A 25,955-nucleotide genomic window follows, 5' to 3' on the forward strand; every position below is an offset into this window, starting at 1 on the left:
CTTGGATATATCCCATCAGGCCCAGGGGACTTGTCTATCCTCAAGTTTTTCAAAATGCCCAACACATCTTCCTTCCTAACAAGTATTTCCTCGAGCTTACCAGTCTGTTTCACACTGTCCTCTCCAACAATATGTAAATACTGAAGAAAAGTACTCATTCAAGACCTCTCCTATCTCTTCAGACTCCATACACAATCTCCCGCTACTGTCCTTGATCGGACCTACCCTCGCTCTAGTCATTCCCATATTTCTCACATGTGTAAAAGGCCTTGGGGTTTTCCTTGATCCTATCCTATTTTTCATGACCTCTCTTAGCTCTCCTAATCCCTTTCTTCAGTTCCCTCCTGGCTATCTTGTATCCCTCCAGCGCCCTGTCTGAACCTTGTTTCCTCAGCCTTACATAAGTCTCCTTCTTCCTCTTAACAAGACATTCAATCTCTCTTGTCAACCATGGTTCCCTCACTCAACCATCTCTTCCCTGCCTGACAGGGACATACATATCAAGGACACGTAGTATCTGTTCCTTGAACAAGTTCCACATTTCACTTGTGTCCTTGTCTGACAGCCTATGTTCCTAACTTATGCACTTCAATTCTTGTCTGACAACATCGTATTTACCCTTCCCCCAATTGTAAACCTTGCCCTGTTGCACGCACCTATCCCTCTCCATTACTAAAGTGAAAGCCACAGAATTGTGGTCACTATCTCCAAAGTGCTCCCCCACTAACAAATCTATCACTTTCCCTGGTTCATTACCAAGTACCAAATCCAATATGGCCTCCTCTCTGGTCGGACAATCTACATACTGTGTTAGAAAAGCTTCCTGGACACACTGCACAAACACCACCCCATCCAAACTATTTGATCTAAAGAGTTTCCACTCAATGTTGGGGAAGTTGAAGTCACCCATGACTACTACCTTGTGACTTCTGCACCTTTCCAAATTCTGTTTCCCAATCTGTTCCTCCACATCTCTGCTACTATTGGGAGGCCTATAGAAAACTCCCAACAAGGTGACTGCTCCTTTCCTATTTCTGACTTCAACCCATACTACCTCAGTAGGCAGATACTCCTCGAACTGCCTTTCTGCAGCTGTTATACTATCTCTAATTAACAATGCCACCCCCCCACCTCTTTTACCACCCTCCCTAATCTTATTGAAACATCTATAACCAGGGACCTCCAACAACCATTTCTGCCCCTCGTCTATCCACGTTTCCGTGATGGCCACCACTTCGTAGTCCCAAATACCGATCCATGCCTTAAGTTCACCCGTCTTATTCCTGATGCTTCTTGCATTGAAGTATACACACTTCAACCCATCTCCGTGCCTGCAAGTACTCTCCTTTGTCAGCGTTCCCTTCCCCACTGCCTCACTACACTCTTTGGCGTCCTGAATATCGGCTACCTTAGTTGCTAGACTACAAATCCGGTTCCCATTCCCCTGCCAAATTAGTTTAAACCCTCCCGAAGAGTGCTAGAAAACCTCCCTCCCAGGATATTGGTGCCCCTCTGGTTCAGATGCAACCCATCCTGCTTGTACAGGTCCCACCTTCCCCAGAATGCGCTCCAATTATCCAAACACCTGAAGCCTCCCTCCTACACCATTCCTGCAGCCACGTGTTCAACTGCACTCTCTCCCTATTCCTAGCCTCGCTATCACGTGGCACTAGCAACAAACCAGAGATGACAACTCTGTCTGTCCTGGCTTTTAACTTCCAGCCTAACTCCCTAAACTCGTTTATTACCTGCACACCCCTTTTCCTACCTACGTCGTTGGTACCAATGTGCACCACGACTTCTGGCTGCTCCCCCTCCCCCTTAAGGATCCTGAAGACACGATCCGAGACATCCCTGGCCCTGGCACCCGGGAGGCAATATACCTTCCGGGAGTCTCGCTTGCGACCACAGAATCTCCTATCTATTCCCCTAACCATTGACTCTCCTATTACTATTGCTTTTCTATTCTCCCCCCTTCCCTTCTGAGCCCCAGAGCCAGACTCAGTGCCAGAAACCTGGCCGCTAGGGCCTTCCCCCGGTAGGTCATCCCCCCCAACAGCATCAAAAACGGTATACTTGTTTTGAAGGGGAATGGCCACGAGGGATCCCTGCACTGTCTGCCTGTTTGTTTTCTTTCCCATGACTGTAACCCAGCTACTCTTGTCCTGTACCTTGGGTGTGGTTACCTCCCTGTAACTCTTCTCTATAACCCCCTCTGCCTCCCGGATGATCCGAAGTTCATCCAGCTCCAGCTCCAGTTCCCTAACACGGTCTCTGAGGAGCTGGAGTTTGGTGCACTTCCCACAGGTATAGTCAGCGGGGACACCGGTGGTATCCCTCACACCCACATCCTACAGGAGGAGCATGCAACTGGCCGAGCCTCCATCCCCTCTTACCTTACAGGATATAGCTGCCCTGTGGACCAACTGGACCGCCGCCCTCCGACTCTGCACCCAGTCAGCTGCACGCTCTGTAAAATCCTGGCTCCCTTCTCGCTCTTTGCGGAAATGTTGGAAACGAAATGAAAGGAGCACCTTACTCCCTCCTCACCTAACTCCCTCAGTCACCAAACTCTCACTATAGCACTCAAATGCACCAAATTCAGCACTCCCTCAGTCACCAAACTCTCACTATAGCACTCAAATGCACCAAATTCAGCACTCCCTCAGTCACCAAACTCTCACTATAGCACTCAAATGCACCAAATTCAGCACGCAGTGCAAACAAAGTCTGTACTGTAGGTGGATCACTTTTATACTGTGAATCTAGCCTCTGAAAACTGGCCTAATCCAATTAACTAATTAACAAGCTCCAGCTGCAAGTACCTACAAGTAGAACCTTTGTTTTAAAGCTGATTGAAAATTCACCTTCTTCCAAACTAAACAGCAACTTTTAAGTTAATTAACTAAATAAAAGAAAGACTAGACTTTAGATAAAAATGAACCCTTATACTCCCTCAGTCACCAAACTCTCACTATCGCACGAAAATGCACCAAATTCAGCACTCAGTGCAAACAAAGTCTGCACCGTAGGTGGATCACTTTTATACTGTGAATCTAGCCTCTGAAAACTGGCCTAATACAAGTAACTAATTAACAAGCTCCAGCTGCAAGTACCTACAAGTAGAACCTTTGTTTAATGCTGATTGAAAATTCACCTTCTTCTAAACCAAACAGCAACTTTTAAGTTAATTAACTAAATGAAAGAAAGACTAGACTTTAGATAAAAATGAACCCTTATACTCCCTCTGTCACCAAACTCTCACTATCGCACTCAATGCACCAAATTCAGCACTCAGTGCAAACCAAGATCTGACTGCTATCACTGCAGTTTGGTGTACCTTGGGACTACATTTATAAGGACAGCCCAAAACCTATGCTGATCTAAGGGAACCACGATGAGAGGTATTACAAGGCAATACCTTGAGTCTTGCTCAGCTGTATGATCCATAATCTTCAGGCAGCTCACAGATGTTTTTTGATCTTTTGGCATTAACAGAATATGTGCACGATTGTTTACTCACACCTAAACCAGGATACAATATCAACGTGATTACTGTTGATCTCAATCTGAATGTTTACTAACTTGTACCATATAATCCAAGGTTACTCTATTGTGTTCTCATTTTCATGAGATCTGTTAATGGTTTTTAAGATTTTAAAACTTTTTTTTGCAGGGTTGTTTGCGAATTAAGTAAAGTTTTGGAAGCTCACAGTAATCCTGTTCACATAAAGATAAAAAATAACAAAGATGGTACTTCCAAAAGCAAATTCACATATATTGTGAGTATTCATTTTCTGCACAATTTCACCTGATTTCAAGTTCTATCATTTAAGTTTGGGAACTATGAACTTAACCTAAACAAAAATCAGCATTTGTGTCTAATATCTCAATATAGCAAACTTTATATACTGATCTTACATATTAGGAAGAAAGAATGACATTCATTATGCATGTGCAGAACTGATCTTTTCTCTTCAAAATTAATCAGGAACCACATCCTACTAATTTTACTCCACAACGGGGGATATATGCTGGAGGAACGAGTCTAACAATCATTGGAACAAACTTGAACATCGGAAAGCAAGAGGATGTGAAAGTGATGTTGGATCACATACCGTGCACCCTGTAAGCAGAACAAGTTATTCTCATGGAAATAGGATGTAAAATAAGATATTACAACATACCACCTGAATTGTCACAAAGTAGTAGGGGTCACACATTTAGTCTTTTAAAAGTTTTTTCCAATTAAGGGCAATTTAGCATGGCCTATCCACTACACACCTTTGGGCTGTGGGAGTGAGACCTAAGCAGATACTGGGAGAATGTGCAAACTCCACACAGACAGTGACCCGTGGCTGGGATCGAACCTGGGTCCTTGGCGCTGTAATGCAGCAGTGATAACCACTGTGCCACCGTGCTACCCAGGGGTCACAAGATGTATTCATTTGACACAGCAGGGACTGTAAGTATACCGCCCCCCCCAAACAAGGAAAATCATTGAGTATCCTAAAATGCTCTTGAGCAACTTTGGGCGATCATTTATAAAGAAACATTGATAAAAGGTTGGCAAAGGTCACACACCCATTCAACTGACTAGTGTTTGGAAAGAGGAAATAAAGCAAGGGAATTGAAGAAACAATTTCCTTTAAAATAAAAATGTTTTTTGTTACTTACCAGATTAAATATGCGTTCCTTAATGTTGTGCATGAAAATAAAGCAATGTATGGAATAATGGGATAAGACTGTAACGGTGTCTGTTTTCTGATGTTGGTCTTGGTTCAATGGGGTGGTACCCTCACTCCAGAGTCAGACATGGACTCCAGTTCCCACTCAAAGACTTGAGCACATAGTCTAGATTGACACTTGAGTGTTGTACTGGAGGAGTTCTGTACACTTGAAGGTGTCAACTTTCAGAGGAAACGTTGGACCAAGATCATTTCTCCCCTCCTGGGTAGGAGTAAAAGATCTTGTGACCAGTTCAAAAAGAGCAGGGAGTGCTTCTTGTGTCTTGGTCAATGCTTGCCCCTCATCCAAGGCTAAAACAGTTAAATTGAACACAAAGCTCATTGGTGTATGTTGGAGCTGTCAGTGTGCAGTTGGGTTGCTATGTTTTTGCCAACTATACCTCAAAAATACACACATGGTTTTAGAGAGTGCATTTATTTCCTGGTTTGAGAAAGGTTTAAATACTCCTAAATTTGTCAAGTATAGGGGGCTGGATTCACAGAATCACAGAATTTACAGTGCAGAAGGAGGCCATTTGGCCCATCGAATCTGCACCGGCCCTTGGAACGAGCACCCTACCTAAGCCCAGACCTCCAACCCACCCCGTAACTCCACCTAAAGCTTTTTGGACACCAAGGGCTTTTTGGACACTAATGGCCAATCCACCTAACCTGCTCATCTTCGGACTGTGGGAAGAAACCGGAGCACCTGGAGGAAACCCACGCAGACACAGGGAGAACGTGCAAACTCCACACAGACAGTGACCCAAGCTTGGAATCGAACCTGGGACCCTGGAGCTGTGAAGCAACTGTGCTAACCACTGCGCTACTGTGCTGTCCTCCGCACCCCGACGCCGAAATCGCGGCTGGCGCCTGGGCAGAGAATCCATTTCCCCGCATGGAATCGGATCCGCCGCCGGTTCCCCGATTCTGCGGGCCCTGAATAGCGCCGTGCTCGACAATGTGACGCGCAGCACCTACCTGGGACCATTGCTGGAGGCTCGCTCCGTCATTTTCAGCTCTCGACCAGTCGAAGTCCCGAAGGTGTGGACCACTCCTGGTCTGGCCGGTCGGGAAACTAGCGTGGTGGCTGTAGACTCGGTCTGTGGCCGCCCTGGTCTGGGGCAGGCCGATCGGAGGGCAGCGGGGACCTTGTACGCGGCCGGACAATGTTCGGCCAGGCGGTCAGGGCCGGGAGTGCGGCCGATCGGGGTGTCTATTTTTAGTGTCCAGCTCCGGGGTCTGAGTCTGCCATTGAGCTTGCGCAATCTCCGACCCGGAAGTGCGGGGTCCCATATCTGCTAGATTTACGCTGGGTCCCTGCTAGCCCTCTGCAGGGCTAGGAATATGTGGCTATTTCACGCCAGTTTTTCTGGTGTGAAACTCCACAGTCTTTTCGACGGCATGGGGACATAGTCCCAGTAACAGAGAATTCAGCCCATGATGTGTCCAATAGTATGTAAGCACACACTTAATCATATACTACTGAAGATGACACACTGAACTGTGCTGATTGGAGCTTCCAGCATGTTTCATTCTGAGCACAATATTCAAGTGGACTGAACTCTTCAGATCCAAACTCTCATTACAAATCACCACTTCTTCCTTGCTATGTTACTATCATTACATTACTTTTTTAAATATAAATTTATAATACTAAAAGTTAAAAATCATTCCATGTAAGGAGAAATTAATAACATCAAAAGCTCAGCCAGCCAGCTCGGTGGCACAGTGGTTAGCACTGCTGCCTCACAGCGCCACGGTCCCGGGTTCGATCCCAGCCCCGAAGCACTGTGCTGGAGTTTGCACATTCTCACGTCTCTGCATGGATCTCACCCCCACAACCCAACGATGCAGGGTAGGTGAATTAGCCACGCTAAATTGCCCCTTAATTGGAAAAAAATGATTGGATACTCTAAATGTATATAAAACAAAAAAAAGTCAATAGTTCATCTAACAAGCCGAGTTCATAATTTTCTGTTCGGTTCAGTAGTTCAATCTACTTCATATTGTATAGTTTTATCAGATGTATCTTGTTGCTTTTAACCTCCGCATCCTGGCCTCTTCAGTATGGTCTTATCTTCCCACCTTTTACATTCAACTAAAAAATGTAGGAAGATATGAAAGCTGATACTGCAGGGTACTGTGCTATTAAGACCTGCCTGTTTAAAAATAGTGTGGCATGCAATTTTGGACCAAATTAGAAATTGCTTGCAAGTGCTAAACCGACAGCAGGTTTAGGGCGCAAGTGTTGATTAGAAACAATTCTCATGGACTTCCGGTGACGGCCAGGGAGGAGTAGGTCGCACATTTGATAGCTCCCGCCTGTAACGGACTTTTGGACCTTTTTCCCCCAGTTTTTTTCGGATTTTATGGGATAAATCAGTGAAGAGTGAGACAGTAAGGAGAAATCCCCCTCCGGTGTATGGAGAATTGGACCAGAAGTGGCCATGTGAGAAGACAAAGTCCTATAAGGGAGACGCAAGCAGAGCTGGTAACACGGGGCAGCATGGCAGAGAGCAAGGGCCGCGGGGAGACGGCACAGTGGTCGACGGAGCAGCTGGTGGAGTTTTTCGAGGATTGCTTTGCCAAGCTGAAGAAGGACACGCTGGACCCGATTAAGGCTTTGATTGATCAAGTGGTTCAGAATCAGAAACCCACGGGAGAGCGATCCAGGAGGTCGAACAAAAGTTGTCCGAGCACGAGGAGTATATAACCATGCTGGAAAGCAAGGTGGGGATGATGAATGACCGTCAGAAAAGAATGCAGGAGAAGCTGGAGGACCTGGAGAATAGGTCCAGGAGGCAAAGTCTCAGAATTGTTGGCCTCCCTGAAGACAGTGAGGGATCGGATGCGAGGGCCTATGTGACGGATATGTTGGAGAAGTTGATGGGGGCTCGGGGTTCCCTCGGCCCCTGGAATTGGACAGAGCGCACAGAGCCCTCGCGAGGAAGCCCAGAGCGAACGAGCCGCCGAGGGCCATGGTGGTACGTTTTCACCGTTTCATGGACAAGGAACACGTTTTGCGGTGAGCCAAGAAAGAACGGAGCAGCAAGTGGGAGAATTGTGAGTTGCGCATCTATCAAGATCTGGGAGCGGATTAGGCGAAGAGTGCTGGGTTCAATCGGGCAAAAACGACCCTCTTTAAGAAGGGGATGAAGTTTGGGATGCTGTACCCAACCCGTCTGTGGGTCACACATGAGGAACGTGACTTCTACTTTGAAACGTCAGACGAAGTATGGACCTTTTTTAAAGAAATGAAGCTGGAGGCGAATTAAAAGACACTTAAGCCTTGGAGAAGTATTGGCGCAGCGATTTATGGTGCTGGATTGTATAAATTTAATTAGCTTTATGTGAAATAATGCGCTGTGTGGATGGTTAAAAGTTGATCTGTCTTGCAGGGACCCTGGGGGGGGGGGGGCTTTGAATTTAGTTCTGCTTTTTGGGTGAGTATTTTTCTACAGTGACTGTTTCTTCACTTTTTTTCCATTGTTTGTTTACTGGGGAATGTGATGCTTTTAAAATGTTTATTCATGTGGCGGGGGGCGGGGGGGGGGGGAGAGGAGAGTACAATAGGGAGACAGACTGCTTGGTGCCAGGGGCGGCAGCTATCGAGTCAGCATGGGTCAGCTGACTCTCGGAAGCGCGGTGGGGGATGAGCAGGTGTTAAGCTGGAGCTTGACTTGGGGGATTGGGTTTCTAGTGCTGTTGCTAGGGAGGGAGGGGGGGAGCTGCTTTGCTGACAGGGGAGGAACTGTTACTAGGGGACAAATGGGAGGTCGAGAATGCCGACAAGCCCGAGTGGGGACTCGAGGAAGCGGAGGGCGCAAGCTGGAGGCTGCCCTAAAAAGGGTGATGGCTAGTTGGCGGAGGGGTTGGAAGCCCTCCCGTCCAGGCTGATCACATGGAACGTGAGAGGACTGAATGGGCCGGTCAAGAGGGCTCGCGTGTTCGTACATTTGAGGCAACTGAAGGCAGACGTGGCAATGGTACAAGAGACGCACCCAAAGGTTACAGACCAGACGAGATTGAGGAAGGGGTGGGTTAGCCAAGTGTTCCACTCAGGACTGGACTCAAAGGACCAGGGGGTAGCGATCTTGATCAGCAAACGACTGGCATTCGAGGCATGGAGAATCGTGTCAGACAAGGGGGGTAGGTACATAATGGTGAGTGGGAAGCTGGAGGGGGTGCGAGTGGTACTTGTGAGCATATATGCTTCGAATTGGGATGATGTGGAATTTATGAGGTGGGTGTTGGGTAAGATCCCAGACTTTGAGTCACATAACCTGATCATGGGAGGGGACTTCAACACAGTCATTGATCCGGAATTGGACCGGTCAAAATCCAGGACCGGAAGGAGGCCGGCTGCGGCAAAGGAATTGAAGGGATTTATGGAACAGGTGGGGAGGCGGGCTGGGAGTAGACGCATGGCAGCGGTTTGCACGGCCGAGGACTAAGGAGTTTTCCTTTTTTTCACATGACCACAAGGTATACTCTCGCATCGACTTTTTTGTTCTGTGCAGGGCGCTAATACCGAAGGTGGTGGATACTGAGTATTCGGCAATTGCAGTGTCGGATCATGCCCCACACTGGGTGGATCTACGGGTTAGTGTGGAGAGAAGGCAACGCCCACTGTGGAGACTGGATGTGGGGTTGCCAGTGGACAAAACGACCTGTGGGCGAGTTAACAAGTCCATCCGGAACTACCTGGAAACAAATAATACGGGGGAGGTCTCTGCAGCGACGGTCTAGGAAGCTTTGAAGGCAGTAGTCAGAGGGGAAGTAATCTCGATACGGACCCACAGGGAAAAGCTGGAACGGGCTGAGATGGATAGATTAGTGGAGGAGATACTCCAGGTGGACAGGAGATACTCGGACGCCCCGGACACGGGGCTACTGAGGGAGCGCGGAGGTTACAGATGGAGTTTGGGCTGTTGACCACAGGGAAAGCAGTGGAACAGTCGAGGAAGGCAAGGGGGGCGATCTATGAGTCCGGGGAAAAGGCAAGCAGAATGTTGGCGCACCAGCTCAGGAAAAGAGAGGCGGCCAGGGAGATAGGTAACGTAAAGAGTAGAGACGGGAATACTGTCCTGGACCCTGCGGGGGTGAACGAGGTGTTTAAGGACTTCTATAGTAAATTATATGAGTCAGAACCCCCGGCTGGGGTGGAGGGGATGAGGCAATTTCTGGATCAGTTGATGGTCCCGAGGGTGGAGGAAGACCTGGTGGAGGGGCTGGGAGCCCCAATTGAGATTGAGGAAATAATCGAGGTGCTGGAGGCCATGCAGTCGGGCAAGGCCCTGGGGCCTGACGGCTACCCGATGGAATTCTATAAGAAGTTTTTGGAGATATTGAGCCCACTGCTGGTGAGGACATTTAACGAAGCGAGAGAGAAGGGAGTCCTCCCCCCAACAATGTCGCAGGCCTCGATTTCATTGATCTTGAAACGGGAGAAGGATCCTGAGCAATGCGGGTCATACAGGCCGATTTCTCGACTGAATATGGATGCCAAACTGCTGGCTAAGATACTGGCCACGAGGATAGAGGACCGTGTCCTGGGGGTGAGAGGGGAAGACCAGACAGGATTTGTTAAGGGCAGGCAACTCAAGGCCAATGTTCGAAGGCTTCTGAATGTTATTATGATGCCCTCCGGAGGAGAGGAGGTGGAGGTGGTGGTAGCGATGAATGCGGAGAAGGCTTTTGATCGGGTGGAGTGGAATTACCTGTGGGAGACGCTGGGAAGGTTTGGGTTTGGTGAGGGCTTTATTGACTGGGTGTGGTTGCTCTATCAGGCACCAGTAGTGAGTGTGTGTATGAACTGGCTGAGGTTGGGGTATTTTAACCTACACCGAGGGACGAGGCAAGGGTGCCCCCTCTCCCCGTTACTGTTTGCTCTGGCCATCGAGCCATTGGCCATGCCGTTAAGAGCCTCTAGGAATTGGAAAAGGCTGGTGGGGGGGTGGGCGTGGTGGAGCACCAGGTCTTGCTCTACGCAGATGACCTGCTCTTGTAAATTGCGGACCCGTTGGAGGGGATGGGGGAAGTAATGCAAATCCTGGGGGAATTCTTTTGGGGTGTAAATTGAACATGGGGAAAAGCGAGATGTTTGTGATCCAGGCAGGAGAAGAGACTGGGAGAGCTGCCGCTTAGAATGGTAGGGAAGAGCTTTCGATATCTGGGAATCCAGGTTGCCTGGAAATGGGAGGTACTACACAAGTTAAACCTATCCCGGTTGGTAGGACAAATGGAAGGGGACTTTAAGAGATGGGACATGCTCCCGTTGTCACTGCCGGGGACCGTACAGACTGTGAAAATGACGGTCCTCCCCAGATTTCTGTTTGTCTTTCAGTGCCTCCCCATCTTCATCCGGAGGGCTTTTTTCAAGCGGGTGAATAAGATTATTTTGGGCTTTGTGTGGGTGGGTAAAACCCCGCGAGTGAAGAAAGTGTTGCTGGAGCGCAGTCGGGGGGAGGGTGGGTTGGCGCTGCCGAACCTCCGCAATTACTACTGGGCGGCTGATGTAGCCATGATTAGGAAGTGGGTAGTGGGGGAGGGTCGGTGTGGGAGCGGATGGAGTCAGCGTCATGACATCAGTCTGGGAGCATTGGTAACGGTACCTCTGCCGTTCTCACCGGCCCGATACTCCACAAGTCTGGTTGTAGTGGCGGCTCTGAGGATCTGGGGGCAATGGAGGAGATATAAGAAAGAGGAGGGAGCATCGATTTGGACCCCGATTTATAATAACCACTGGTTTGGAGGATAAATTTAAATTGCCAGCATGGAATGGGTTTAGGTATTTGCAGGTGCGCGACTTCCTGAGAAAACAGGTGCCGGCCTTTCCGCTGCTGCTGCCACGGGGGATACAGGATAGAGTTGTTTCCAGTACCTGGGTGGGAGAGGGGAAGGTATCGGATATTTACCAGGAGCTTTCGGAGGAAACTCCGGTGGAGGAGCTTAAGGGCAAGTGTTAGGAGGAGAGATAGAGGTGGGTCTATGGGCGGATGCCCTAAGCAGGGTTACTACCTCCTCATCATGTGCCAGGCTTAGCCTGATACAATTTAAGGTAGTCCACCGGGCACACATAACAGCGGCTAGGATGAGTAAGTTTTTCAGGGTAGAGGATAGGTGTGCGAGGTGCACGGGAAGCCCAGCAAATCATGTCCACATGTTTTCGGCATGCCCGAAGCTTGGAGGGTTTTGGCAGGATTTTGCTAAGGCAATGTCCATGGTACTAAAAACATGGGTGGTGCCGAGTCCGGAGGTAGCGATCTTTGGAGTGTCGGAAGATCTGGGAGTTCAGGGGGCGAAAGAGGCCGACGTCTTGGCCTTTGTCTCCCTGGTAGCCCAGAGACGGATCTTATTAATGTGGAGGGACTCGAAGCCCCCGAGTGTAGAGACCTGGATTAGTGACATGGCTGGGTTTCTCAGTCTCGAGAAAATAAAGTTTGCCTTAAGAGAGTCAATGTTAGGGTTCTCCCGGAGGTGGCAGCCGTTCGTCGACTTTCCCGGGGAAAATTAAGATGTCAGCAGATGCAGTATTCCAAAGGGGGGGGATTGTTGTTGTATGGTTGAGGTGCGTGAAGATTGGGCTGGGGGGGTGGGGGAAATGTTTATTTTACCATGTTGATCTCATTGTTTATGTTACTGTTATAAAAATTTTCACATACCTTAATAAAATATTATTAAAGAAAAAGAAACAATTCTCAGTGAGCAGTATACGTGGGTTCCTCATACCCACTTCCACTGTAGTGTGTTCGCTGAGTCAGGATGGCCCAATGCTGAGGGAGTATGTGCACCGATTACCAGATGTCGAGCTGGAGTTTCAGTTGGAGGAGTTCTAGAGGAGACAGGATGCCCTATACATACAGAATAAAAGGAGTCCGCCTCACTCTCCTGCAATGACAGGTGTTGCTCTGCCTGGTTTCATGCCCTCCTCCCATTCGTCCTGCAGACCCAATGTCCTCCAGCAAGATGTCCACAACTAACATTCCCTTTAACCTGATGACTGTAGGTTGACCAAAAAGATAGAGTGGCACAGTACTCTTTTTTTTTTTTAGGTGATGACCTCAAAAGAATTTGTGGAATTAAAGTGGGTAAAATGTTCATGAAGTCTTGTCAGACTGTCCCAGAAAGTCCCCTAATGTGTTTTAAAATTCCTCCACAAACCTCCAGCAGCAAGTGAATGGTGATAGCTGAGTGTGCCTTTAAATAGGATTTGAAATCCTCAGCAACCCCTTGCTTACTCTAATTCAGCTGCATGCTCAGGAGATGTGATAGTTCAATTGGTAGCCACCCAAAGGCCATGCAGCCACTTTAATAAGTGTTAGCAGGCAATTTAATTGCCCCTTAACAATCTTGCAGGCTGTCATTCCAAGTATGTGCTTCATTTCCTTTACCAAGAACCATCTTGTGCTAAATGAATGCTGCAGTTCAAGATCTTAAATTGGGCAGTTTGGAGACTTTTCACACTTAAAATTGCCCCCATGATGTTTACATAAATCTTCTGTGTTAATCTCAGTGATCACGGTTCTCCATAAACTGGGGTTGGTACACCTCCAATACACTGAACTGTCAGTGCTGTAATGTTCTGTTCTCTGTTCATAGATCACCATCTTAGAATTGCAGTGTAGCTACGCACTTATAGCATTCATTATTTCAAGATGTTGCAGTTTTGAGAATCATGGGCGGGATTCTGTGACCCTGAGGCTAAGTGTTGACGCCGTCGGAAACACCGTCGCGTTTCTCGACGGCGTCAACACGGCCTCCGGATCAGCAATTCTGGCCCCTACAGGGGGCCAGCACGGCACTGGAGCGGTTCACACCGCTCCAGCTACTGATCCCAGCGTGAGCTGGGCGCCGCGGGATCCGCGCATGTGCAGTGGCTTCCTCCAGCGCGCCGGCCCTGACGCAGCATGGCGCAGGACTTACAGGGGCAGGCACGGAAGAAAGGGGGCCGCCAGCCAGAGAGGTTGGCCCGCCAATCGGTGGGCCTCGATCGCGGACCAGGCCACATTGGAGGTCTCCCCCCCCCCCCCCCCCAAACAGGCCGCCCCCCCCCCCCCCGACCCTTCCACGCCATGTTCCTGCCGGCTGAGAGCAGGTGTGGACGCCGCCGGTGAGACGCGCCATTTTTATGACGGCAGCTCGGCCTATCTTGGCCAGAGAATCAGCGGCCGGCCGTGTAGAGCGGCACCCGACTGACGCAACGCCAACCACGTCGGCGCCAATGGTGCTCTGCGGAGAATCGCGTGCCGGCGTCAGGGCAGCGTGGCGCGATTTGCGTCGGTCGCGGGGATTCTCCGGCCCAGCCCCGGGCTGAGAGAATCCCGCCCTATATTTCTAGAATGATTACAAGTTAATTACTACAAGATTAAATCACTCCACATTAACAGCAGACTCGCTGGTTAACCTATTCCTTACAACTGGTTGTTGCAACTTCCAGAGATCATGGAAAAGCTCTGAATAATGCAAGGCTTTTTTAAAATTTCCTGTGAGCATTTGCTTTTCCCATGATTAATGAAAGTACAATTAGAAACTAAACTGTAGTAGTCCAAACTAGGACAGACTGGTGCTACAAACTTGAACCTGTGGGCTGTATTGTTGAAAATTATTTTAATATACTGTATATTCTTGCATTAATTTTGTGAATCGATGCTCATTGTGAAACTGTTGAATTGTATTAACTGTTCATGTGGTCCCCTGAAATCTCCTAGAATTAGCTTGTGCTTGAAGTGTGAAGTTAAACTCCTACCGATGTTTTTTTTTTCTACAGGACAATATTTAATGAAAGCCTGATCTGCACCACAGGCCCGTATAAGGAAAAACAGGATGCACCTTCTAACGCTGGTGAAAAAAGTCACGTCGTTTCTGTACACTATGGAAAAATTGCAGTGAAAGTGGTTGAGCACTACCGATTTGCTTATGTCCCCAATCCAATAATCCATGCAGTTGACCCACAAAAAAGTATCTACAGGTAATAATATGCATTGGTTACTTCAAAATGACTTTGTCTCCACTCAAAACCTTTACTGGTAAAAACATTTTCCTTACAAAAATCAGGGAGGTTGATTTGTGCACGACACAATCCACTGGGGTTCAAGTATTCACTCCTATCTGGTATACTAACCAGCCAACACCAACTCCCTTCCTGCTTGTAGATATCTAGTGTGAACCTGGTAATTTGCATATTCAGTTTATGATTCTGTTGAATATTTCGAAGGAAATGTTGGGAAAAGGTGTGAGGATGTGCATTGAAGGTACCTCCTACAGAGCTGACACTGCTGTGGTGGGCCAAGTGGCAACCACCTGAACTCTAAAATTGCATGATTCTATAATCCAGGAGAGAGCAAATTAGGTTGTTGTTTTTAAAAAATATATATTTATTAAAGTTTTTTAACACAATTTTTCTCCCTTACAAACAATAACCCCCCCCCCTCCGTAACAAAATAAAACGAGATATCACGCAGAGCAAGATATATACATGGCAAAATGATATATTTACACAGCTTTGTACACTGGCCCTCACCCGTACGTGCCAGTTTCCCCAACCCTTCATGTTATCTCTTGCTCATCCACTCTCCCAGGCAGTCCCCCCTTCCTTCCCCCCCCCAAGGTTGCTGCTGCTGCTGACCGACCTTCCTCTAACGCTCCGCGAGATAGTCTAGGAACGGTTGCCACCGCCTGTAGAACCCCTGCGCAGACCCTCTCAAGGCGAACTTAATCCTCTCCAACTTTATGAACCCAGCCACATCATTTATCCAGGCCTCCATGCTGGGGGGCTTCGCCTCCTTCCACATTAGCAAGATCCTTCGCCGGGCTACTAGGGACGCAAAGGCCAGAATGCCGGCCTCTTTCGCCTCCTGCACTCCCGGTTCGTCCACTACTCCAAATATTGCTAGCCCCCAGCTTGGCTTGACCCGGACTTTTAACACCTGAGATATTGCTCCCGCCACTCCTCTCCAGAACCCCTCCAGTGCCGGGCATGACCAAAACATATGGACATGGTTCGCCGGGCTCCCTGAGCACCTTCCACATCTGTCCTCTACCCCAAAGAACCTACTCAACCTCGCCCCCATCAAGTGCGCTCTGTGGACCACCTTAAATTGTATCAGGCTGAGCCTGGCACACGAGGAGGAGGAATTAACCCTACCTAGGGCATCAGCCCACAGACCTTCCTCGATCTCCTCCCCCAGCTCCTCCTCCCATTTACCCTTCAACTCTTCTACCAGCGCTTCCCCCTCTTCTTTCAACTCCTGGTGTATTTCCGACACCTTGCCCTCCCCGACCCATACACCCGAGATCACCCTATCTTGAACTTCTTGTGCCGGGAGCAAGGGAATTCCCTCACCTGTCGCCTCACAAAAGCCCTCACCTGCATATATCTAAAGGCATTTCCCGGGGGTAACTCGAACTTCTCCTCCAGTGCCCCTAGGCTCGCAAACGTCCCGTCGATGAACAGGTCCCCCATTCTTCCAATCCCCGCCCAATGCCAGCTCTGGAACCCCCCGTCCATCTTCCCCGGGACAAACCGGTGGTTACCCCTGATCGGGGACCACACCGATGCTCCCATTGCACCCCGGTGCCGTCTCCACTGGCCCCAGATCCTTAGCGTTGCCGCCACCACCGGGCTCGTGGTATACTTTGTCGGCGAGAGCGGCAGCGGTGCCATCACCAACGCCCCCAGGCTCGTTCCTTTACAGGACGCCGTCTCCAACCTCTTCCATGCCGCCCCCTCTCCCTCCATAACCCACTTGCGGATCATCGCCACATTTGCTGCCCAGTAGTAGCTCCCCAGGTTTGGCAGCGCCAACCCTCCTCTGTCCCTACTGCGTTCCAGGAACCCTCTCCTTACTCTCGGGGTCTTATTCACCCACACAAACCCCATAATACTGCTGCCTACTCTCTTAAAATAGGCCTTAGTGATCACGATGGGAAGGCACTGAAACACAAACAGAAACCTTGGGAGGACCACCATTTTGACCGACTGCACTCTACCCGCCAGCGAGAGCGGTAACATGTCCCATCTTTTGAAATCCTCCTCGATTTGCTCCACCAACCTCGTCAGATTCAGTTTATGTAGGGTCCCCCAACTCCTGGCTATCTGGATCCCCAGATACCGAAAGCTCCCCTCCGTCCTCCTCAGTGGTAGGTCGCCTATCCCTCTTTCTTGGTTCCCCGCCTGTAATACAAAGAGCTCACTCTTCCCTACATTGAGCTTATAGCCCGAAAACTCCCCAAACTCCCTTAGAGTCTGCATGACCTCCACCATCCCCTCCATTGGAGCAAATTAGGTTGGTTAATGAAATGAAATGAAATGAAAATCGCTTATTGTCACAAGTAGGCTTCAAATGAAGTTACTGTGAAAAGCCCCTAGTCGCCACATTCCGGCGCCTGTTCGGGGAGGCTGGTACGGGAATTGAACCGTGCTGCTGGCCTGCCTTGGTCTGCTTTCAAAGCCAGCGATTTAGCCCTGTGCTAAACAGCCCCTGTTGCCCATATCAAAGTGCAATTGGGTACACATGTTGGCGCTCAGGTAGTTGCAGTACAGCTGAAATTCAATTTTTCTGTCTGCTAAGTGGTTTTAGATCCATATAAAATTAAGGTGGGAGTCTAACTTTGAGTCTGGCCAGTGATCTCAATCAAAGTCATAAAGGTGAGACACTATCTAGAAGGCATTTAATATTTTGTTTGTGGCTAGTGCAAAAAGAGTGTTCACTTAACTCTTTCATTTTTTGATGTTGAAAACAGCTGGATGTTCCTGTCTCTTCTCCCCCCCCCCCCAAATTAAAGTTTGCACTTGAATCATAGCTCATGTAAGTGGAACAGTTTTCCATCGGATCTTGGTGCAGCCCTGTGAGAATTTGCAGTGTAATTTCACATATGTTGGACTGAAAACATGTAACTGTGGCCTACAATGTGAATCAGTAAACCTAATTTGTCTTGCTCGCCTCCAGTGATAAACAGCCTCCACAATTCACACCACAGTCTAGTCAATACCTGATGGAAGTGAATATTTGAACTGTTTTTCCCTCCTTTCAAGTGGGGGAAGGAATGCACTACCATCCAACCTTGAGTGTCCTTTCCTAGTTAACTCGGAATGAAATTAGATTTTTCATGGTGAAATTCAAATCAGCATAGCTTTGCCAAACAGTAGACCAATTTAAAAAGTGATTGATTTATCTCATTGATTTCTGGTCCTAAACTATTTATCAGTTGTGAATTGATCATTTCTGGTGTTGTTCACAACCAAAATAAACTAATCTTTCTCTTTGTGTAATAATCTCTTTCTGCTTATCTTTAGTCTTCGTTCCCTAACTTACCATGCTTTCTTTTCTCCTCTCCACGCTCTAATCTGTCTCTCACACACATTTTCCGTTTTTTTGTTTGACATCGAACAATATTAATAAGCTGGTCATGCTAAATAATTTGCTTACTTGATGTAGCGGGGGAAGACTTATCACAGTGACTGGACAGGGATTTGATGCAGTACAAAAACGAATTATGAGAGTGAAAGTAGTGAAGAACGGACAACCAAGTGGATTGCTTGTAGAAAAGGTACAGTTTGTTTCTTATACATTGAGATTTAGCCATTTTCAAGAAGCAAAGTTAATGTCTAACTTATGGAGTGTGTTCATGCCAAAGTGAAGTTATTTGAGGTGCGAGCATGTTTAATTTTGCCTCTGTGTTTTTTTGAGTCCATTGTTGATTAATTTGTCAATTTGTGTATATCATGCAGCTCAAATATTAGCTATTAGAGTTATAACTTCCATTTCCTTTCCCGAATGTTTCTTGCCCTATTTCCAACCTTTGGATGGCAGCCTAGCAACCAATCGGATCATTATTTCTGCTGTGTGAAGTGCAACCAAAGCTGCCAGCTACAGAAGATGAGGGGTCATTGTTGACATTGTGCAGTTGTGAAAGTGGTTGAACATGCTGGGTGACAAGACCATATAGCAGTTAATAATTCATGACTAAGGCCTAAAGCGGTGCGTTAAATCATGGTGCCTGACAAAGCTTTTCAACTGGCTCCCATTTGCTTCAAACGGTTTGTGTCTTGATTGAGTGGCACCATCCTCTCCTCTGAGATTGTGCAGTCAAGCCCAAAACGTACTGCTATTCATTATTTGAACGTCCAGTCCAAATGTATATTTTTAATTTAAGTAAATTTAGCAATTTGAATATGCTACCATTGCAGACATAGACATTGCTGCAGTTTTGTTTTGACGGAAGACGTTATTTTTGTAAGTAGGATATATATATATATTTTTTTAAAAATAAATTAGAGTACCCAATTATTATTTTTTCAATTAAGGGGAAATTTAGCCTGGCCAATCCACCTAAGGGCAGTATGGTAGCATAGTGGTTAACACAGTTGCTTCACAGCTCCAGGGTCCCAGGTTTGATTCCCGGCTTGGGTCACTGTCTGTGTGGAGTCTGCATGTTCTTCCCGTGTGTGCATGGGTGCTCCGGTTTCCTCCCACAGTCAAAGATGTGCAGGTTAGGTGGATTGGCTATTCTAAATGGCCCTTGGGCAAAAAGGTTAGATGGGGTTACAGGGATAAAGGGGGCTAAGGTGGAGGCGTGGGGCTTAAATAGAGTGCTCTTTCCAAGGGCCGTTGCAGACTCGATGGGCTGAATGGCCTCCTTCTGCACTGTAAATTCTATGGTAACCTGCACATAGAATATAGATCATAGAATTTACAGTGCAGAAGGAGGCCATTCAGCCCATCGAGTTGTTTGGGTTGTGGGGGTGAAACCCACGCAGACACGGGGAGAATGAGCAAACTCCACACAGGCAGTGACCCGGAGCCAGGATTGTTCTTTTTGTAAGTAAAACCTTAATTTTCTCTTGCAGAATGAAACTGAAGCATTAAAATGTTCCAATGGTTCGATGCTCGTCTTCCCGTCGCCTCCTGCAAACCAGAAGGATGTTTGTATCTTTTTCATATTGGACAATTTTAATGAAAATAAAACCTTTGTGTACGTGGAGGATCCAGTCTTTGAAAATTTTACAAATTCTGTATTTATACTCAAACAGCCACCGATCTTCGTTCAGGTAATTATTAAATGGCACTGAAGAAGTCATACGGACCCGAAACGGTAACTTTGTTTCTCGCTCCACAGATTCTGCTGAGATTTTCAAACATTTTCTGTTTTTATGTCAGATTTCCAGCAGCTGCAGTATTTTGCTTTGAATTTAACTATCAAATGGCGTTTGTGCATTTTGAAACATTTTATTTTCTACCTCTGTTTTGCCTTGTTTGATATTGTGTTACCCATTTCATTCATGCTCCCAATATACTGGGTTAGATTTTCTGACTTAGTTCCATCGAGTTACTGGATGTTACGTGAGCGGAATCAATCACATAATGGTTGGAAGTTGTTACACAAAATCCTTAGCTCATCTAATTTTCTAGCTAGTTATGCAGTTACACAAGTGGCTTCCAACAATATGCCAAAATAACCTAATCATCTTCCCTTGACATTCAACAATATTATGTGATTGAATCCCACGCCATCAACACCCTGGGAGTGACCAGCGGCCAGAAACCTAACTGGACCAGACACCCAATACTACGTGAGTAGATCTGAGGCTGGGAATTCTGCAGAGAATAACACAACGCCTGACTCCCCAAAGCCAGTCCACCATCAACAAAGCACAAACCAGGAATGTGATGGGATACTTTCCGCTTGCCTGGAAGTGTGCAACTCCCGACAACACCCAGGAAGATCTACACCATCCAGAAAAAAGCAGCTTACTTGATTTGACATCCTATCCATCACCTTAAACATTTCGACCAAGAGTACAATGGGCATCAGCGTCTCTGCCATCTACAAGGTGCATTGCAGCAACTTGCCAAGCCTTCTTCGACAGCACCTTCCAAACTCTCAATTGCGCCCACCTACGAACAAGGGCGGCAGATGCAAGGAAACACCACCACCTCCAAATTCCCTCTCAAAGTCCTGCACCTTCCTGACTTGGGAACTATATCACTTTTCCTTCATTGTCGCTGGGTCAATATCCTGATGCTCCCTATCTAACAGAACTGCAGCCCACAAGAACTGCAGCAGTTAAAGAAAGCAACCCACCACTGCCTACTTGAGGGCAATTAGGGATGGACATTAAATGCTAGCCTTATCAGTGGCACCTACATCAAAGGAGCAAATTATTTTTAAAAAAGTTAAAGTTGACCTGTTATCCCTCTTTAAATGTCCAGGCAATTTCCTTGTATTTTAATTACATTTCACATGGGTGTCTTGGACTACTGAGTGCCCTGTTAGTTGGTGCACCCTATAGTTGCATCAATGTGTTGAGCAAATCTGTGCCACTCTACCAATACCGAATGATGGCATCACCCTGTGCCTATGCAGAACTGGCTACACTGACTTTGCATCAGATCCGCAACTGTGCTACCTACTGTAGTTGCCTATAACTAACATTCTCTGAAATGCAGGCAGCAATGATCAACTGCATTCTCAAATCTTTTCTTCTGCTTTTGAGGCTACATGCAAATGAGCTCTGCTCTGGAGTTGCCACTCATTTCCCTGGCTCTTCATATTTTATCATTGCCACTTTGCCAGCCATCAAATAAAGGTTTTGGGTCGTGTATTATCTTATTACTGGCTAGAATTGTTTCAACTCTCTATATTAGTTGGGTCAGATATCTTTGGAAGTACTAGGCCATTTCAAAGGGTATTAGAGTCAACCACATTGCTGAGGGTCTGGAGTTGCATGTCCTTGGGATATGGGTGCCGCTGGCTAGGCCAGCATTAATTTGCCATCCCAAATTGGCGATGGAGATGGCAGTGAGCTGCCTTTTTGAACCACTACAGTCCTTGTGGTGTAGCTACACCGACAGTTCTCTTAGTGAGGGAGCTCTAGGATTTTGACCCAGTGATGGTGAAGAAATGGTGATATATTTCCAAGTCGGGATGGTGAGTGACTTGAAGGGAAACTTCCAGGTGGTGGTGTTCCCATGTGTATGCATCTATGGGTTTGGAAGCTACTGTCTAAGGAGCTTTGGTGAGTTCTGTGGTGCATCTTGTACATGGTGTACGCTGCTGCCATTGTGCTTCTGTTGTGGAGGGATTGAATGCTTGTGGAAGGGCTTTTTATGACAGTCAATGATGGCCTCACAGTCACCATTACTGAGACTAGCTTTCAATTCCAGATTTTATTAATTGAATTTTTAAATTCCATCAGTTGCCAGCATTTGAACCTATGCCCCATTAGCCTTGATTTCTGGTTTGAGTCCAGTGACATTGTCATTGCAAGAAATCTTTCTAAAGCTTTAAATATACACCATAAGCAGTCCTGGTAATTGCTTCCATTATTTTTATAGATTTACTTTTTGAATCGTCCCATCACCCCTCATAAGAATTCACAATGCCATGTCCCACCCTCTTTGCTGACCTTTCCATTCATTGTCAAATTTCAGCTTATAACTTGCTTGTGATATGCGATTTATGTATTGTAACCATTGCATTTCTGTGTAGTATGTCACATTCTTACATGTCATTATCAGAGGCACTTAGGAGATATACCCTTTCTTCCATCTTAGACTGTGAGCAAACAACATCTCTATAAATAAAGTTGACTACTGGTTAAGTAACCTACGCTGTGACAGCCTGGTTATCCTTTGTCTCTAATGTGAAGTAAAAGCAATATCTAAAACATAATTGGAATAAGACTGCAGAATCTGCAAACTGAAAGGAGATTGCTAATAACACAACTCCCATCCAGCACCCATTTGAATGCTCATTTTGAAAAAGTTACCTGACTGTGTCTACCACCTTTGTTTAATTACACTCTCCCTTCCATCATAATTTAATGTATATTTTAATTTTATATACAGATTGCACATATTGTTGTAATGTGACTGAAAAAAATAAGAGAAAATGAGGGCTAAAAGAAAGATTGGCTGCAGGTCTTTAACCTAGATGTTCCTCTTAACACAGCAGCACAATACTGTGTTACCAAAGCTTCTGTCTTACTTACAAGACATTAAATCAAGTCTGTCCATTCAGGTGTGGATATAAAATTTCCAAAGCACTTTTCTAGGAAGAGTAACAAGCTCCTCTGGCCAGCATTCATCCCTCAATCAAAACCCAGTTATTGGTCACTTTATCTGTTATTCTCCCACCTTGCTATGTGCAAACAAGCTGCCTACAGAACAAGAGTGATTACACTTCAAAATCAGTTTATTGAAAGTGAAGCACTACAGGATGCTATAGAAATGCAAGTTCATTTTTTAAAATCGTGTTTTCCACAGTAGCATCGAGCCTTTGATTCAAAAGTCACATTCCTCTACTGCAAGCAGTTTTTGACACACTCTTGCAGTGCACAGATGTGAAATACATGGAATCTAGAATAATGTGGAGTGATATCTAACCACCTGCTTTCTGTAGTTTTTCTGTGCCACTTATTTTTTTCTCTATTTGGTCGGATGATTTGGAAACAATGGCTCGGTATTTGCAGCAGGCTCTTGGGAGACCAAAAACAATCGAGGAAGTTGTGAAGAATGGGACGGTGAGGTCCCACCGAACATGACAACATTACCTCGTTATCAGTTGTTTTTTGTTCTGTTTCCATTCGAGAACCAAGCAGATTTGAAGCCCGGCCAGTGGTGGGGAGGAGCTGGCAGCTCCCAGCTCCCTTTCACTGTTGGCTTTCATAGCCCATGGCAAATCCAAGCGGCAGCAATGCATTTTAAAATAGGTTCCAGATTGCACTGAAATACCCTGCTCGTAATAATGCTGTGGCTACCAGAGCAGGTCAAAGGCTAGGAATCTTACGGTGAATAACCCACCTTCTGACACACACACACACACACTCCCCCAAAGCCTGCCCACCATTTACAAGACACAAGTCAGGTGTGTAATGGAATACACTCCACTTGCCTGGATGAGTGCAGTTCCAATAACACTCAAGAAGCTCAGCACCATCCAGGCCAAAACAGCCCGCTTGATTGCTCCCCCTTCTGCAATCATCATTCAATCTCTCCGCCACTGATGAACAGTGGCAGCAGTGTTATGGGCCAGGGTTTAGAGAATCCCAAAGTGTATCATGGAGCTCACCTGACTCACAACTTTTAATAGATTGTGGTATGGGGAGCACACGGCAAACTCTACAGGTGTGGTACAGCAGAAATGGAAAAGTATTTTTTGAAGCAAAACTATGTTTATTCTATGAACTCAAGTTAACCTTTTTAAAACATACATTGAACATCTTAGCAACCATCAATTCAAATACACCCTCCAAAGAATACAACACTAAGTAATCCTTTAAACTTTCCTTTTAACATCCATAAAACGTAAAACACCTTTTACCAGAAGCACATCAGGTTAAAGTCACTACTGTTATTAGTTTTAAATCACCAGGATCGATTTACAGTCTTTAGATTACAAAGAGACCCTCTAATACTACCTTCTGGCTGTGACTGCAGTTATCCAGCTCTGAAAATGAAACTAAAACACACCCTGCAGCAAACAGCCTAAAACGAAAGTCAAAAGCTGACCGACAGCCCAGCTCCACCCACTCTCTGACATCACAGCAGTAATAAACACCCATTTCTTAAAGGTACTCTCACATGACAGCAGTCAGTACCATCTCCAAGATGTACTGCAGGAACTTGCCACGGTTCCTTAGGCAGCACCTTCCAAACCCATGACCACTACAATCTAGAAGGACAAGAGCCGCAGACACCTGGGAACCCCACCATCTGGAGGTTCCCTTCCAAGCCACCCACCAACCCCGACTTGGAAATATATCACCGTTCCTTCACCGTCGCTGGGGCAAAATCCTGGAACTCCCTCCCTAACAGCACTGGGTGTACCTACACCCCCGGGACTGCAGTGGTTCAAGAAGGCAACTAACCACCACCTTCTGAAGAGTAACTAAGGGTGGGCAATAAATGCTGGCCTAACCAGTGACGCTCACATCCCGTAAATTAATTTTTAAACCGTGTCTGATAACTGCCGCAGTGTAAAAACGCAGTGGTGATGTGCCCAGTCCGTTGGAGAAGCATTCTCTGCAATAACATCTTCAACCCTCCCATGGCCCAATTCCAAGTTTGTAATTTTGGTGGCAGTTACAAAGATTTGTAAGTAGGGAGGAAAGTAGTTTCAATACTTCTTTTTGTGCTTGGGTACTTTGTTTTCCTTTTTGCTGTTCTCGATTGTAATCTTCCATTGCTCAATGTTTTAGGGAAAACGTCTAAATGAGGCGATGACCGCAAAAGAAGTGAAAGCTTATATTGGAACAGAAGAATGTAAAGTTACCACGCTTTCCGTGACGGACTTTGTTTGTACTCCTCCAGAAAACCAGCCAGCACCCAAGAGGGTAAAGAGGGATGCAAATGATGATCTTCCAGAATTTGTTGTACGTACCTTCAGTTCTTACCACAGTTCTTCTTTACGTCTCAGTCAAGCTTAATAAGTTATGTCCCTGAAAACCCATGATCCTGCCTCCCCTGCACCTATAGTGGAACCAGTAACCCGGCCCTGTTCAACTACTTGGGTGAGGCAGTTTGTTAATCTTGGCAAGCATCTGTAGCAGAATCAATATAGCCTGGATATTGAAGCTAAGTGATGGAGATTTGTGGAGTGCAATGCGGGCCAGCTATGGTAGTGCAAAGCCTGAAAGTTTCAGTGGAAGTAGCAACACAAAACCTTAAATGCGTGCCTTTTTATTAGAAGACCAATTCAGAGGGATAAGTGTTCTGTTTCTGAGTGCTCCTTGCTTTAGCATAACCTATGCTAAAACTGCATGAAATGAGGCCCATTAAGCCTATTCTGGCGCATACCGTCTACAATCAAGCACACTGTAAAATAGTCATCCATCTCCACAGGGACATTTCCATAAAAGCAGAGAAGGTTAACCGGAGAATTGAAATATTTAAAGTTTTATGAAGGATTTTGATGAGTGAATGGAGAATCTCTACTTTCTCTGTTTGGCTAGTTAATGTCAAGGATCAACAATTCAGCATCAGCATTAAGGGAATGAGGAGAGGGATCAGGGACTTTCCGTATGTAAAGAGTTGATGGAGCACAGAATTCAGTGTAGTTAAGGGAGAAACCGTTGCAGCATTTTGAGCAAAAAGGCAAATGAATATTTGAATCAGAGGAGGGAAGGAAGGCTGTAGAATTATATTTGGATTGCCCAAGGAAGGAGCTGGTACGGATCATTCAGAGATTGACATCCTTTTCCGTTGTGGATTTTGAGCATTG

The 25,955-nt window shown here is 46.5% G+C and overlaps 1 protein-coding gene across 4 annotated transcripts in view; it reads left to right on the plus strand.

Annotated features, from left to right (window-relative positions):
* The window catches only part of LOC140387934 (plexin-B2-like), a 311,161-nt gene that overhangs the window by 260,166 nt on the left and 25,040 nt on the right, over positions 1 to 25,955 (plus strand). For all 4 annotated transcript variants that reach the window (XM_072471277.1, XM_072471280.1, XM_072471279.1 and 1 more), the window contains 6 exons: positions 3,677 to 3,782; positions 3,992 to 4,128; positions 14,500 to 14,700; positions 18,170 to 18,281; positions 19,582 to 19,782; positions 24,934 to 25,107. In XM_072471277.1, the coding sequence (XP_072327378.1) occupies positions 3,677 to 3,782; positions 3,992 to 4,128; positions 14,500 to 14,700; positions 18,170 to 18,281; positions 19,582 to 19,782; positions 24,934 to 25,107 (931 nt within the window). The remainder of the gene's footprint in view (positions 1 to 3,676; positions 3,783 to 3,991; positions 4,129 to 14,499; positions 14,701 to 18,169; positions 18,282 to 19,581; positions 19,783 to 24,933; positions 25,108 to 25,955) is intronic.

Source organism: Scyliorhinus torazame, chromosome 13, assembly GCF_047496885.1.
Source record: "Scyliorhinus torazame isolate Kashiwa2021f chromosome 13, sScyTor2.1, whole genome shotgun sequence".
Lineage (NCBI taxonomy): Eukaryota > Metazoa > Chordata > Chondrichthyes > Carcharhiniformes > Scyliorhinidae > Scyliorhinus > Scyliorhinus torazame.